Below are 17,125 nucleotides of genomic sequence, written 5' to 3'. Positions count from 1 at the left end.
TGGTGCTAAAGATTGTGTAAAGTTTGTTTGGGTCCCACATATTCAACCAAAGAGCAAAAGATTTGAATTAAGTTCACCTCGCTGCTCACACGTTCACGATGCTTTGATAGTGTGTCAAATCAGGATGCCTTTTCTTGTGATGTGCGTCGTCAGTTAAAAATAATGAATACAGATAAGTATTTCAAATTAGCAGCTAATGAGCAGGAAGTGCAGTACATAAAAGTGTATTAGTTTCAATGTGGGATATTTTCTATAAGGCAAAAGAAATTACATTAGTAGTCATTTTTGTATGACGAAAGAGAAAAAAGAGAAACAGAATATTGTAATAGTTTCTGTTCACCACCAGATGGCGCTCCTAGCCTACTTTCAAAATTCTGAGGTAGAAGCTGAAGTTTTATTATTGACATTATTTTTAAGCTTTACACATTTTGTAAGTTTATATATACACTTACGTCCTTTAATATTTGAGTGAAAATATTCTATTTCAATGGGTATTTTTACTTCTTGTAATTTCAGAACTTATGCAATTTAGTTTTCTGTGCTAAATGTCAACCAAGTAAAGTTGTTTTCATCTGACCTTTGCAACTCTGTGATTCTCTAAAACAACCTCTTGCATTTTGTGCCATGACATTTAATGTTTTTTTTCTTCTTTTTCTTTTTTAAACACAGATCCGAGGTTTTCTCTCAAGGTTTGACAACGTCCTCCCCGCCAGCCTGGCCTTTGACAAGTGCACCGCCTGCTCCCCCGTAGTAAGTCCCACATTCTTATTAGACCATAGAACGACAAAAACAGAGCAACAACAACAACAACCACTTACAACAACAACAACAACAACCACTTACAACAACAACAACAACAACCACTTACAACAACAACCACTTACAACAACCACTTACAACAACAACACACACTTACAACAACAACCACCACTTACAACAACAACAACCACTTACAACAACAACACACACTTACAACAACAACCACCACTTACAACAACAACAACAACCACTTACAACAACAACAACAACCACTTACAACAACAACCACTTACAACAACAACAACAACAACAACCACTTACAACAACAACAACAACCACTTACAACAACAACAACAACCACTTACAACAACAACAACAACAACCACTTACAACAACAACAACCACTTACAACAACAACAACAACAACAACAACAACAACCACTTACAACAACAACAACCACTTACAACAACCACAACCACACACACTTACAACAACAACCACACACAAAGAACAAGCTGGACCAGGGAGAACATAAAGTAGCTTGTATGTCATGTTACTCTAAATCTTTTGCATTGTTGTCACACACAAACTGCCGCCTCAGCAGAGCGCGGGGGGATTCCTGGCGTTCCCGCTCCCATGTTAAATCCTGTTCAGTCGCACTGGGGGAAAAAAAAACGAGTTCATATGGAAATAATCAAGCAGTAGTTTATTGAAGTCAGTGACTGTCCTCAGAGTCCAACTAGCTCCTGCCAATAACTGCTGTAAAACTGGCTCACGGAATTAGTAGAAGTATTGAAATTGTTCTGACACGTGTCTTTTTTTTAAAACTAAAGTAGTTTGCCAAGTACTTTAAAACGTGCTGAAAATATCTACTTAAGTTTTATAACCCAGACTCTAAAACCTGTGTAAGAAAAGTGTAGATAGTGGGGCAAAAGTGTAGAAATAGGGCAAAATTGGAATAGAATAGTGAAATGCCACATCATCCATTTGTTGCAAAAGGGAGTCTCTTCATAATTTGTGGTAGTAATGGCAGATCGTAGTAGTAGGAATTAAAGTAGTTGTTTTAAACTATTTTAGTCTAGTAGTATTCGCGCATATTAGTATTAGAAATGATTCACAAGTAACGCTAGAAGTACTTTTCACATTCAAAACTTGCTTTCTTTGACCTAATTTCTGTTTATTGTATTGATGACTTTTATTTCTACTGAAGAAAATAGTTTTTTCCACGTGGAGTTTGCTGCTTTTTGTAATATTATCAACCCACTAATCAGCCTCCTCAACAGTTTTTGTAAAGGTTCGGCGAGAAAAAAACAATAACTCTGACAAAAAGTGCGTGGGGGCGGGGCCTCTGGGAACAAACGGGCCTGTGGAGGAAAGTCTACTCTGATCTCAATGGAGTCTTTGTGTTTATCAAGAGGTCATAAAGGCTCACGCTGCCACTCCAGTGTGAAGACACAGAGAGACATGTTGTAGATAAAGAATAGTAGTAGTTATAGCAGCTGTAGTGGAAATAGTACTGGCTAAAGTAGTAATAGTAAGCAATACTTAAGATTAGGGAGCACGTTTGAACTGAAAACTAGAAGTAAAAGGCAGAATAAGATGTTTGTTTTGCTATTTAGTATAATGGTATTTATATTTATGGCCATTCATGTTTGTTTTTTCCCGTTAATACTTTCCATCTGCATCTCTCAATGGATTCTATTGTACATTCATTATAATATATTAGTATTGGGCGTCATCCTTATAGCTGAATAATGACTAACTAGCACACCAATTACCGCTCAATAAACTTAAGTCTTACAATATAGATGAAGTAGCTGCTGTGCTTGAAGAGGTAATCATTACAGTAGTTTTTGTATTTGAAGTTGACCCAGTTGAAGAAGTAGTAGTATTAGTATTATCAAGTGGTAGTGGTAGCTTCTTATTCTTCAAGAACTAGTACCACCTTGGAGGAAAAGTGGAGGCCGTTACAAAAATAAGTATCTAATTTTGACTCTAGATTTAGTATTGATTAAAGTATATTGTACATTGACACACAATTACACTTTGAAATATAATTCTATACTTTGCCAAATGCATCTCTAGACTGAGGGTGGGACTTGGACTTGAGTGTGTGGTGGTGTCTTTAAGTTTGAAGTGTCCTCCTCCCACGCTGAGTCCATGCAGTTCCTCCCAGTCCTGAGGTGTCATGTTTCAGCCCGTGACCGATGCGATTACTGGGCTCACAAAGGGATCATAGAGTTTGAGACTCTCTGAACATGAAGCAAAGACGTTTATCCCTGTACAGAGCATTGTTTGACACAGAAGGAGAGGAAGTGGGGTTTTAACATTGTGTTGGGGTCTTTAGATGGGGTCTCATTGGCTTCGGTCCCCAAAAAACTTATGCTTGACAGTTAATTAGTTTTGGAAAATTACTTAAGATACCTAGAAACATGTGTAAACTGTAGTTGAAGTAATTCTAGTTTATTGAAGTAGTAGCAGCACTTTAATACAGTAGCTGCGTTTGCTGTAGTCGTAGTCGTAGTAGTTGTCGTATTTGTAGTCGTAGTAGTAGACGTTTGTAGTTGTAATAGTATTGGCAGTAACAATTTGTAGTTGTTGTAGTAGTAGTAGTAAATGTTTGTAGTTTGTAAAAGTGTTAGTAGCAGCAGTAACAATTTGCAGCAGAAGTAGTAGTAACATACTTTAGAGACACATCATTAGAAGTATATGGTTCTCCAGTTATTGTTGTATTAATGGAGTTGCTACAAGTTTTCAATTTACATTACATTTCTATATAAATATATAGAGCAACTCTTTTGTTTGAAGTTTTACATTATACATTGTACTTCATCACATGTAGTACAATACTCTGTAGTTGCTTTGCTCTGTTTCCCAGCGCTGTTCTTCCTCCCACACATCTCTCCGTCCACTGTAACTTGTCTTTGTGCGTCTGTTCTCGTGGTGTGTGCGTGTTTTGAGTGCGCATGTTTTGTGTGACTCCTGGCGCTGTGTGCTGCCAGGTTGCTATAGAAACAAAACAATTCGGGCCCTGTCTGCGCCTGAGCTCTTCCTGTAGGTTTTTCACTCCGGCTTTTGTGTAGATGTAGCAGGGCCGAAAGTAAAATAGAAGTCAAAGAGAACGTCAGTACTTTTCAAACTCACTGTGATGTTATAAATAAAGCAGGATTTGAACTAGGGCTAAACTAGGTCCAAAGAAATAATCTGGACAAACTTATGTTCTGTAAATAAGGACTAAACCAGGTCCAAACCAGGACTAAATGAGGGTGTGCTCGTTCATACTGGTGCTAAACATGGACTACTCTAGGACTAAACCAAGACTTGAACAAGACCAAACAAAGTCTACATCAGGACTAAACTGGGCTCAAACCAAGTGTAAATGGCAACGCACCCTTAGAACTAAACATGGACTAAAAAGGGCTAAACCTCGTGCGCATTCACACTTGCACAAAATGGGGACTAAACTGGAACAAAATCTGAACAATGCATGACTAAGCCAGGACAAAGTCTACACTGGGATTCAAACTGGGGTAAAACTAGGACCAAAACGGGACAAAGCACCCTTAACGATAGTTGAACGAAACCCAGGCTGGACCAGGACAAAACCAGAAGCAAACCAGGACTAAACTGTCCAGCCCAGGACGAAATAACCAATAAAGACTGAATGAGGACGTAAAGGACCTCCTGAATCTTTTCTGAATTGGTTTTATACCAGCAGGACAAAACCGTCAAACCGAGGACAATGCCAAGACAATGCCAAGACAATGCCAAGACAATGCCAGGACAATGCCAGGACAAAGCCGGGACAAAATGACAACAAAATAGGACTAAACCAAGACTAAACCTGTACTGGATTTCTTGCAGCAGGACTAAACTGGTCCAAACTGTGGATTCGAGTCTTTCCAAACTGTTTGTGTGGCTGTTTTGGAACCCAATAAAAGTGGAAGCCACAGAGAAAATCACAGCTGACGTGGCTTTGTCTTAAACCAGGCCAGACACTGCTCTAGTGTTGGACAGTCTGTGCCCAGGCATCGCTCATGAGCCCAAAGATGGCTAATCTGCAATTATAGTTATATAGTCTACAGATGTGGCTCCCAAACACTGGACGAGGGCCTAAAAGAGGGTCAAGGCAGGTCCGAATTGGAATGACAAAAACGTTCAATACACATTCAATTGTAGACATTCGTGTTTTAAAGTTAGGCAAATCATCCATACTTAGCATAAAAACTAAAAGAGCTGATTAAAAATGTTGCATAAACATAATATCGTCTGCATATCGATATCAGAATACTCCAAAAACAACCGTCTCATCTAAATTAACCAATATATTTTCGTAATTTTAAAAAAAATTATTGTTTGAACAGCGCTATACTGCAATTGTCAATATATCCGCATTGACAAAAATGTATGCTTTACTCAATATTTTAACTTCTTATATGACAAGTGAGGGTTTTCTATGTTGCTATAGTTACAACAGTAGTTACACAGCCATCGAATATGCATTGCACTGAAGATGTCGTGACTTTATTAGGCAGTAATGTACAGAATGCGTCTGATTTTGAAAGCGCTGTAATAGGCATCGGGCGGTGAGTCAGAGGAGGCGGACACGCTTTGAAGGTTTAATAGTTTTCTTGGAAGGAAAAGCCCTGCGTCAGTCGGAAGTGTTTACTCATATACTCTCTGTGAGTGGCCCATAAATGAAACGAGAGCTCCCGTTAGCCACCACAAACTCCACTCCCCCTTCGGCCCCGTCTCCCCCGTCTGCCCCATCTCCCCCGTCTACAGCCGATCTGTTTAGAGAGCAACACGTATACAAACGGACACAGATGTAGCTGTGCAAACCGCTGGAGATTCACAGCTTTTATTAGTTGTTTATTACTATTTTACAGCCTTTTACCTCAAATTAGATGAGATGCTTTTTTGTAAATACAACGTACAGTTTTAGTAGAGGTGTTTATATACCATTACTTTGAAGGTAACGTTTTTTGTGTTACAGTGAGGTTTGAGCTGTTCAGTGTCAAATAAATACTTTCTATGACTAATTATTGACACTTAGTTTGTGTTGCAGAGCATATTTTAACTATAATAAACATTTGAAAGGTTTAGTGTGATTATCTTGCTTTAAAGTTATTGTGCAAGTGGCATGAAGTAGTTAAATTATTATTATATATTTGTTATTGTGACATCCCTACAAGCACCAGAAAAAACACAACCTACAAACATTGACATATGTTTTTTACAAACATACAATACAAGTCCTTGTGCAGTTGAATGCCTCTGTTGAGTTACACGCAGCAGTTATACAACAACTCTGACTTTTTCAGATGTGTGAGAGTCGAATCAAGACAACTTTCTGGGTTTACATGCATTTTAAAAAGTGCGTTTGAATTAGACCAGGCCACTTATCTGGTTTTGCTGGAGCAACACATTAACTGTCAATACAAACGATTACTGCACTAGTACTTACACCTACATCCATTCATGAGATTCATCATGTCTTCTTTTGTATATATTGTTGTTTGTTCGTTTGTATAAAGACAAAAGTGGGTGGTTTTTGCCTTGCCATGTTTGGGTGGGCACCTGCACGGAGCATAATTCTGGAGCTTCATCAGATCAGCTGACTCCAGAGTCTGGCAGACTGGCCACTTAACAGCTCATTCTCAATTAGTATTAATGGTTAAACCTTTCCCCACTCACATTTGTTCTCAATAGCCCTACCTGGTTCTATAAGTAAAGTATAAGGTTCTATAAGTAAAATGAAATAAATAACTTCCACAAAGCTCTGCTCTGGGTCTATTTCTTTTTTTTCTTCTATCAATGAACTCCCTTTCCTTTCTTATAACTTTTATACCTACATCCCACAATTGACTACTTTCATTCCACCACTCATCTCAGACATTAGATAGCACATCATGCATGGCACATCTAAAATTGATTAACAAATCAGAAAGCTCTAATTTGTAACTTCTGCAAGTTTTATTTCAGTTTGCTCTTTTAAAGGCCAAATAGATAATCATTTCAAGTTAATTTCCATTGTCAAATCTAGCCCTGATTTATAAAAGTTGATTTATGCTTCTATAAATTCTAGACTGGATTATTCCGTGTACAGTAATTTCTTGTATTTTAACTTTAAATAACCTTGTTGGGGTTTTATGTGAGAACTCTATTATATTTGCTCATGTATTGACTTTGTATTGGGCTCTGAATATGATTAATATGCACTGTTTGGAGCTGGGTTGGACCGCCTAACCCTTTGTGTGTGTGGACTCTATACCACCGCGGCCCCCTTTATACTAACAGCAATATCACATTTCTCCTCGTGTGATGCCCGGCCACATTTCCTTTAAATTGGGAGGAGAGAGAGGAGAGGTTTGTAAAGATGAACAGGGGACATCCATTGTGTTTGTGGTTTGTGTGTCTGGATCTAGAAGCAGACGCCACCCTCACACATGCACACACATCTCTCTTGTGCAGAGGAAACCTAACACCTGTCGTCGGTCTGAGCCGCTCGGAGAAGAGCCAAGCTTTGGGACCATGCGTCTCAAGAGATGCTGGAGTTGCTGTATTCACATTTGAAACACAGTAATGGGCCAATTTGACATTACATATTATCAGAGTGACAAAATACCTTTTTTGTTTTAGACTGAATAAATCCAACTGCTTTGAACTTTGAACCACGTGAGGTTCAATACAAACGTGTGTTTCATTCACCCACATTCTCCGATCTCCAGCTCTCAAAGCCTTCATAATTATCCATTCAGTTCCTCTGTGCTTCTTAAATCCTTACACCCTCAACAGATTATAATTCTGATCATTTCAGTGCACGGCCTTCACCACACCGCTTATAAATATGTGCACTTGCAGTCATTGCCCATATCTTACCGTAATTCAAATATCTTCACAGTTAGATGCAGTTCTTACACTCTATATTGCTGTTTTGTTTAGATTACTCATTCAAACAAAGATTTTCATTATTCTACGTTAATTTACCTGCCAAACCAGGGTTTTTTAGTTTAACTTTTTTTTGTTTAAAATTTAAATACAATTTTACTTTAAGGTTGTTTTCTTAAATCAGTGTTTTATTGCTTGTATGAAACACAGGTTACTACAGACTTGACCTAAGTATTTTATGGCTAATTTTGCACACTGTGATAATATAAACGCATTCTCAGACCAAAAACACCAATCTCCTTTTATTGCAAGTTGGTTCTGTGTGAACCCATTGCACCTCTCACCTTTGACACTCTATACAAACAAACATTATTTGTTTAGAGCTATATTTAAGCATGTTTACCCATAATTTATCATCAGTCAAACATCCTCTAAGTGTCACATGTTGTGTTTAGGTCTTGGATCACTACGAGAGAGAAGGCTTCCAGTTCCTGTCTAAGGTTTTCGATTCCTCCCACTCGTTCCTGGAAGACCTCACGGGGCTGACGCTGCTGCACCAGGAGACGCAGGCGGCCGAGGTATAAACACTTGAACATACAGCTGCACAACAACACTATTGCTATCGCTTTACTTCATTTTACACTATTAAACACTACCTACCTTAAGAATATTGTGAGCTTTTAGTTCCAAAGTGCAATGTGTTCAGTTTACTTGTTGTTACAGGTTGTTGTACAAAATGTTATGTTAAGGTTACCTGTGGTTACAGTGCCTTAAGTTCTGGTTGTTACACAATGCGTTAAACTACACATTGTGTTTACACGTCTGTTATGTTTAGAATTGGCTTATGTCCCTCTTTTTGCCGACCAGTTGTTTACATCAAGCCTACAATCAGACTGATTTTTATGGTAATGTACTAAGTAATGCTCATTGGAACTCAAACGGCAGAAAAGTCATACGGTTTAGGGATGTACAAAACATGTATCCTGAACCACAGGTTGAAAAATGCCAAGATGAGAGACACTCCAAGCTCCACAAACTGTGATTTTATGATGAAACACGCACCTAGATGTGAGACGAGTTGTTTTAGGTCAAGGTGTTCGGAAACTGTGAGAAACTGTGAGAGTGATCCGAGGGCTGTTTAAGGCCAGAACAGGACGTGAGGTACAAGAGAAGAGCTAAATTGGATCTATTTATTTAACTCTCCTTTCCACAAAGATGTCTCACTGGAGCCGAAGACCCTGATGTCCAAATAAGGACAGATGTTACTTTTATCTCTGTTGTATTTCATGTTTCTCATTACAAATGGCATTAATTTGAGTGTTGGGAAACTACATTTCATGGCAGTTTTTGGAAAGTTTCATTGCTGTTTTTTTCTAGGGAAGTATCATATCATATAAATTGGTTAGTTTTGTATTTTACAGTATTTACTTCCTAATAATATAGCTGTCAAACACCTCATTACAAGGTCCATAATCAAGTAATGGGTTAGTTTACTTTTACACCCACTTGAATAATATATTTTTCATTCAGCCTGACTTGCGATCAACTTTACAACAGCCAATCAGAGCAGTTGACCTGTAGAAATGCCAGTAACATAGAGTTTATGCAAACTTTAGCATCATCGTTTATATCCTACTGCTCCAGTGGCCTTAACAAGCAGAAATGAATCCACACACGTATGGAAAGTTTGTTTTTATTAGACATTCTGTTCGATCACATGACACTTTTGAAGTCCTTCACTTGTAACTCTTTCCTGAAAATGGCATTGTGTGGCGGCACTGTCCTTCATTTGTGTGGGGGACGAATAGTCATTGCAAAACGTCCTTATGTGAGTGGTCTGCACACTTTGTATCACGTCTTCACTGACAATTTTAAAATCCTCTAGTGTCCAGCCGGCATTATGCTGTTCCGGCATGTTAATTCACACTGGAATCCCTAACCCTACTCTAACCCTTAGATCAACTCTGGGTTCTGAAATGTTGAGTTTCTGAGTTGGACCCCTGCTCTCTGCGCTTGGATACGGTTTCACATCCGACAGGTTCAATATTGATAGTAATTGTGTAGTTTCTTCTTGTAGTTGCTTTCTCCTGTCCACCCGCTGTCTGTGAAGCTGCTCCTGTGCTGCCCTTGAGCTTCTGCAGTTATAAATGCAATGTTATGCTAATGCTATAAAAAAACAGTCTGGGTTACTGAATTAATAAGTAATTGCCTCCATATTTAGTTTGACTTGAGCAGCTTCTTGGTTTAAATGGTTTCCGTCGTTACAGTCCATAAAATGCTTGTAGATTTTCTGACTTGACCAACTGGAACGTGAGTCCCGACCTTTGAGGAAGACTGGAACTCAGCATTGGTCAAGTGACAAAATCTTCTTGAATGTATAATCAGATTTAACATCCAGACAGCTGAGCTTCTATTTCAATCATTTGTTTCTAAAAAATATAACTACCTCAGTTCATGTTTTATTTTGCTGCCATGTTGTTAGCCAGGACTGCTCAAATCTTTGTTGGAACAGAACCGCTTTACAGTTTGACATGGAACCAGCGGTTTAAGCTTGACAGATGGATTTTTATGCCGTTTTAAAATGCATGCATTCTACTTTTTCCCCCTTAAAACCATCTTTACTGTTGCTTTTGTAGCTCGAACACGTAATTAAGTCCTTTCTTAGTTTTGGCATTGTAATTCAACCCACACTCTCTTTTCAACTTTTATTTTTATTTTTCTCACAGCCAACTTCTCCGTGTTGTACCCTGTCACCATAGCGACACGCAGACTCGATTTGCCAGTGGAACAATAAAGTTGGAGCAGAGTTATTGGTGGAATATGGGTGGTTTTTCCCCTCTGGCTCCCTCCAGGCTCCCTTTTGACAGGAGCGACCCGAGTGTGTGGGCGTCTGGTGGGGGTTGGGCCGGACCGCTGGGCTCTGGGAAAATCCCACGTACTTTCTCCACAAACTCCCACTCAACGACGAGGCTTCGAGGAGAGGGGGGAACGAAAAGTACTTTGTTTAAAAGGATACTCCAAAAAGGATGACTATTGCTCCAGTTGACAAATGCTATCATATTCTAAATCTCACAGTAGGATTAGTAATACTGATGGAGAACAGACATACTCAAGTACTGGAGAAACGCTTAGGTGTAACATCAGATTTATGTTTAATGTTAGCTGTTAAAGACTGTAAAAAGAGTGTCATTGGTAGAAAAGGTTTCAAATGTAAAAACATGATTTATGTTCTGGGAATGTTCCTCAGAATGGCATTAAATCTATCTTATGTTTCATTTATTCAATTACAGATGTTTTTATTGAATTGGAAAAACCTGCATTCTTACTGTTAGCGTGCTCGCCTCTCCACAGATCTGACCTGATCCTCCACTAAAAGGTTTCAGTGCACCTTTTAACCATAAAAGTACTAGATGAAAAGTACGATTGAAATAAAGAAAAATCATAAATGTTGTTGCTATCGAACACAACGTGATTCAAGACTTAGCATAATGCAAAGTAACTTGATATTGTATCTGCCAAACAAGTAGCCCATAATATTTGCTAATCCTTAAATTACACGTACATCTTCTGAGTCTTTAATTCTCCACGCTCTTCTGTAATTTCTTTTTAAATGATTTGACGTTTTTGGCCAGGTTTTTTCTGCTCTTCAATCAGGAGATGAGGGAGAGATTGTTTTGATTGCGCAGCCCACTAGCGCCAGCCGTCCTAGCGTCTGTTTCCAGGTTTAGATTAGATTAGCTGCTCTTGAAAAAAAAACTACCCTTGAGGCGACGTCCCAAGTTTTCTTTTTCAACTTTGGAAAGGTTTAGCTCTTTTCTGAGGAAGTATATTATGATGTATTTCATTTTCATGTGGGAAACCGCTAAAAGTACTTTGACATGTTATGAGCTCTGAACCATGTTTGCTTAAGTACCGGCTTGAAATATGAATACAAGAATGACGTTGAAAGAGACGTTTATGCGTGTTATAGGTGGTAATTTGGCTTAGTTACTAAATATACATATATTCAGTTTAAAATCACAATGCACAACTTTATTCCAAGGGCGTTTTGAAATGTTATAATTTCAAATTTCCATCTATATTCTAACATGAGTTTGTGGTTTGACTTGCATTTTTGTGCGTTTGTTTCCTAGGGCCAGACTTGTTTGTATCCATGCTATTTTATGGGGTTAGTTTGAGAAAGTCATCACTTGATTCCTATAAAAGAGAAAATGAGTTATAAATGGACATAGCCTGCATACTTCTGAACTGTACTGAAACTGTATTTGTATCACAGACTCCTTCTGCAGTCTGTGCGCCTGTGGTAGTGAAGTATAATTTACGTCACTACATATTTACTTTAGGCCTATTCCTGGCACATGTGAAACCCGAGAAGTGCTTTTTATGCGGTTCTGGGGGAGTTCACTTTTTCTTTAAGTTTAGTCTGTGTGCTTGTGTGTGTGCGTGTGTGTGTGCGTGTGTGCTTGTGTGTGTGCGTGTGTACTTGTGTGTGTGCGTGTGTGCTTGTGCGTGTGCGTGTGTGTGTGTTAGTGTGTGAGTGTTAGTGTGTGAGTGTGTGTGTTCTGCATTGAAACTTAGAGAGGAGTCAGATTCATATTCAATTTATTGTCATTTTTATCCCCTGTTCATCCAGGAGTGTTCCATTGTAGAAAAAGCTTCAGTTGTAGTCATCTGGACGCTATTTTAGAAAAGCAAGATGTTTCGACTTCATCCAAGAATCATTCTGAATCAGAGAGAGTTTTTGCAGACATTAAAACAAGATACAGTTGTAAGAACCCTTCAAAAGTTAGTATAGAACATATACTGTTGATATGAATAATTGATTGATTTGAAAATGTTGGTATTGCTTTCGGTACATCAACTATTGTGTTTTTAAATGGACTTTGTCAAAAATCTTGCAAAATCAGGATTGTTTTTCTTAAACAAAGCCGTATTTAAAGGTGGTATGGACTATTTTTTTCAGCAAATTTTTTATCATCTCATTTATCACCTCGTGGCGTGGATAAATCATTTGTCCTGCCACGTATCAATCATAAAACGCACCTACCGCTCACCTGCAGCCGCGTCAGGCTCGTCCCCACGTTTCCGCGTGCCTAAGCGCATGGATCTATCATAATATAGTTCCCTCAGTGTACGGGGCAAAATGAAGACGGAGAAAGACAGTTCGAGCTGACGCAGAAGTGGACAGAAATCTACGGGAGACCAGAGATGCGATGCGCTCCGTTGCGCTAATAAACAAACGCACGTGTGTGTTGTATCAGTCCGCACGGGGGAGTGCGCATGCGCACTTCCGCCTGCGTTCTCAAATCGCCGAAAAATCGTCCATACCGCCTTTAAGCTTTGTTTTGTTTATTTTAATGTACTATCAAGGCCAGTGATTCGCTACCTTTTTCAGCCGCGACTCCAAAATAACAACTGTTGCATTTGCGCCCCCAAACATAAAAAGTAGGCTTCCCAAAAGTGATAGCAGAGACTCATGTCTAATGTTTGATATTATTATTATTGTCCTTTTGTGTTGCCAATACAATTTATTAGAATTTTGGCCTTACACCCTGTCAAACAAGTTGTAACCACTTGTAGCATCCAACAATAACACGAGACTTATTATTGCCAATGTCTAATATAATTCGCATAGTTAAAGCTAGCATTATAAATTAAATGTGTGTTATAGCCTTCTGATTTGAAGACGTCTACAATGTTTCGTACCATCTCTACATGTCCTGATACTGGCACATTTGAATATGTTATAAGATGTCTTTATGTTGACATAATATTTGTGTGATTAGGCCCCTGAGCGCCTGAAGGAAGTGAATGTCTGTACAGGATGCTTATACTCCCACAGCCCACCCACTGCCCTGCTTTGTTTTAGAGCATCTCCTTGCGTAACATGTTCTATACAATAATATTATACAGATCAGGATAATCCGGGTTATGCAAGACAACAAGGGAAGGAGAACTATCTAATACAGGTCATTTTGAACTTTCACAGAAAAAACATTGTGTTATTAAGAATTGTTTTAGCCTCCAGCGTTTAACATCCTGTACATCTTTAGATTCATATTATAACATATCATATCGGATCATCTTTTTTAATTTATTTTTTATACATTTTCTGTTGGCTCTTAGTCAACAACCAAGCTCTAAGCAACAGTACATGTGCTGCAGCTTTACCCCGGAGCTACACAGTGCAATAGAGTGAGTGCTTGAAAGGTTTACACAAGTTATATATTATGTATGTTTAATCATGTATCATTTTGTAAAAATAAGAAAATATTGTTTACGGTGATTGTAGAGAAGTATGGGATTGTGACAGATTATAAATTATTATAAGGTACAATAAATCAACGCTAAAATTGTTAAAAGTGATATTATGGGTTTTAAAAGAGAACATTTTATAAATCATTATGTTTTCAGTGCAAAGATATGGAAGTATTTTTCACACCGTCATCATAAAAATAACTAAAATAATACATGAATTATGAGGTTTTTTGTGAACTTGACTACAACGTGTCTTCAATTTATTTATGTTCAAATTCAGTTGTGGGCTTCAACAAATATTGGATATTGTCATCGGCTGAAACATATCAAACTATGTCCAATATATAGTAGTAAAAGTAATAGTAATTTAAAGTTGGGCTGCTCGACTAATGCAAAACTCTAAATCACAATTATTAATCTCAATTACTGTTCCACGCTGTCAAAATGAACCTAGGATATTTCATTAGGAATGTTTTGGGACTCTTTAATTTAAAATCCACAGTAGATTCAAGAAACTGACTTTGCTCCAGGTTTAAAGTAACAGAATGAGCGCACTTCATTCTGAGCTGAAGGTTATTGATGTCATTTTTTATAATTGGTTTATAATTGAACAGAGCAACATTTATAAATGAGATTATTGCACAGTAGACCTGTCACGATTTAAATTTTTGAAGTACAATATATTATTTCATAAAATATTGCGATAAGCTATAATACTGAAAACCACTCTATCTCTTGATATTTTATCCCTAAAGCATAAAACACACATTTAACTTATTTACAAAAGAATGTAGCTAAAAAACAGGAGCTGCAGTGAATAAATAGTACAACGGAAATCTTGAAAATGTCTACAGATATTTATAATAAGTCATAGCTTTATAAATCCTTTGAAACTCTACAGCTCAAATGATAACGTTGTACAAAAAACAGATAAAAATCATTTATTGAACGATAAGTCGATACAGAGACAGGCCTAATGCACAGTCCTAGTCGTCATTTCTAAATTGGCAACATTACTGCACTCTGAAGCTGAAGTATAGCAGTCAAAGCCACTCTCTTATCTTGATTTTCAGTAAGCACTTGTTTTGTGTGCCGGGACGTCCCAGAGGAGAGGATGTGTGACCCCTTATGGAGCACAAAGGGTCTCTCTCAGCTCCCACTCCCTTCCCACCTCCACCAGAGCTGCCAGTAAGTCGTACGCAGCTGCTCGGTCTGTCCCAGTTCTGGAAGGGGTCATTGTCACCCTCGAGTCCTCGGCCAGCTCAGCCCTGTGACCTATTTGAACACAGTTAATTGAGATCATTTTTCCTCCTCCTTCCTCCTTCCTCAGTCACAAGACGGTGAGTAAGTCTGCGGATTTGGAAGTAAAATAAGTTTGAGATAATGTCAGCCTCTTGTAATATTTATAAATCATTTGTCTACTCAAAGTTGTATTTTGATTGATTCATCCATGTTTGAATCCTATATTGTTTTGCATATTTTTGCTCAGAAAATTCCTGTTTCACCTGCCCCCTATCCCCGCCTACATCCCTGTACTTATTATGATACATGTGGGTTCTAAAATGTCACGTTGCCACGTTCCAAAACTAAATAACAGTCTGCTGCTTGTTACAATGAAATGTCACCATCAAGAGGGCGGGGCTTATCAGATCTGCAGTTTTGAACAGAAAGTCAATGGACATGTTTCCATTTTAAGTCGTTTTAGATAAATATTGCTGTTTACAGTGAAAGAAATGTAAAAAGATGATCTACTTATGTAATATATTCAATACTAACAATGCACAATATGTCTCCTTTAATGTCTTACAGTGGGATATTTGAAAAAGACAACAACCAACAAGAAAAGCAATTTTTTTGCCATTTTTAAGGGGGAAAAAAGAATCACATTTTTAATTGTAATTTGCATTTTTTTATTCCTACAAAAAACACTCATGCATTTACAAATCTTAACCAATGCAGAAGTATTAAATATGTCAGTTATAGGACCCAGGTAAGCGTATTGTTTTAAAATGAAGTTACTCGGTACAAGTAGAACTAAAGGTCACTGATTATTACACTTGACTGTCATTAATCCAAAAGATCTTTCCAAAGCTTTATCGTCACATGATGATGAGTCAGTCCTGGGGGATTTGAGTCCTGGTTACGTAACGTCACTTTAGAGTGCAAAACGAAGCCGTTCACGTCAGACTGCCGGAGCTCAAAATGAATCCACCCGAGCATTGCTTCAGTCCATATTTAATAACATGGGAACTTGCACAACTTCTCCAAACTCTACAACCTCCGTGGGATCCATCTGACGTAAAAGCCATTGTTGTTGGTTTATTTTTTTTGATTTTCTTGTTTGGTTTAAGGAAGGTCAGTGTAACCTTGAGATGTAGTTTTGGGATAGCGATACAAGGCTGTTTGAATATACTGTGATTCGAAACATCTGTAAAACGAAGAATGATGAAACCGCTTTATTGAGGCCGGCATTGGCCCATCACACCTCAGTGCAGCTTGGAGTTTGAGGTGCTCCCATTGGCTAGTTTACTGCACATTCATAAATAAGACCTATTCCAGCACTGGCCATGGACTGACATGAGCTGACATTGTATTGTCCACGATGTACAAGAGGTTGTGTTCCTGTTTTTGTTTGTTTTGTTGAACTTAGACTTGAGTTTCGTGCATTGTCACACATCAGTGAAATGCTTACAAAAAGTGGGTTTTCATTGTAGTGATTGCAATAGAACAAGACCCATGAGATAAAATTTGTAGAGTGAAGGGAAGAAACTGCTGTAATGAATGACCACAAGCCTGGAGTTTAGCTTTTGGAGTTTATTCTTGTCATCAAATCAAGTCGTAGATAACAATATCAGATGAATTTAAACATTAGCGACCCTCACCTGGTCTGAGTGAGCTTTTAAAGAGTTTAGATTGCGTAGATTGTAGCTCTGATTCACTTTCCACCTTCTAATATAATCAAACACTGTGTCTGGAGATGTTTTTAAGAAATACTGTATGATTTATTAACAAATCATACATATAACATTTACTAATATGACAATTTAATTATATGATCTTCAAATAAAGATAAAAGATCAATTGTCAATGAAACCGTTGTACATGACGGAGGCTAATTCACTCTCTACTGTCCGTTTAGTTGCAGAAGTCCACCTCTCTCATCAATCAGGAGCTTTGTCAATCTGCTAAAGCCTCTGTTATAAAAAAAGATATTCC

General features: G+C 38.1%; 1 protein-coding gene across 1 annotated transcript in view; it reads left to right on the top strand.

Annotated features, from left to right (window-relative positions):
- Window positions 1-17,125, top strand: part of atg7 (ATG7 autophagy related 7 homolog (S. cerevisiae)) — an 81,060-nt gene that overhangs the window by 37,406 nt on the left and 26,529 nt on the right. Inside the window, exons 17-18 of the mRNA XM_072452666.1 lie at window positions 670-750; window positions 8,107-8,229. Coding sequence (XP_072308767.1) covers window positions 670-750; window positions 8,107-8,229 — 204 coding nt within the window. The remainder of the gene's footprint in view (window positions 1-669; window positions 751-8,106; window positions 8,230-17,125) is intronic.

Source organism: Eucyclogobius newberryi, unplaced genomic scaffold (genome assembly GCF_026437365.1).
Source record: "Eucyclogobius newberryi isolate DKJ021-1_F unplaced genomic scaffold, fEucNew1.0.hap1 SCAF_19, whole genome shotgun sequence".
NCBI classification, from domain to species: Eukaryota; Metazoa; Chordata; class Actinopteri; order Gobiiformes; family Gobiidae; genus Eucyclogobius; species Eucyclogobius newberryi.
The sequence above is the reverse complement of the archived record's forward strand: the minus strand, read 5'-3'. Positions and strand labels throughout refer to the sequence as shown.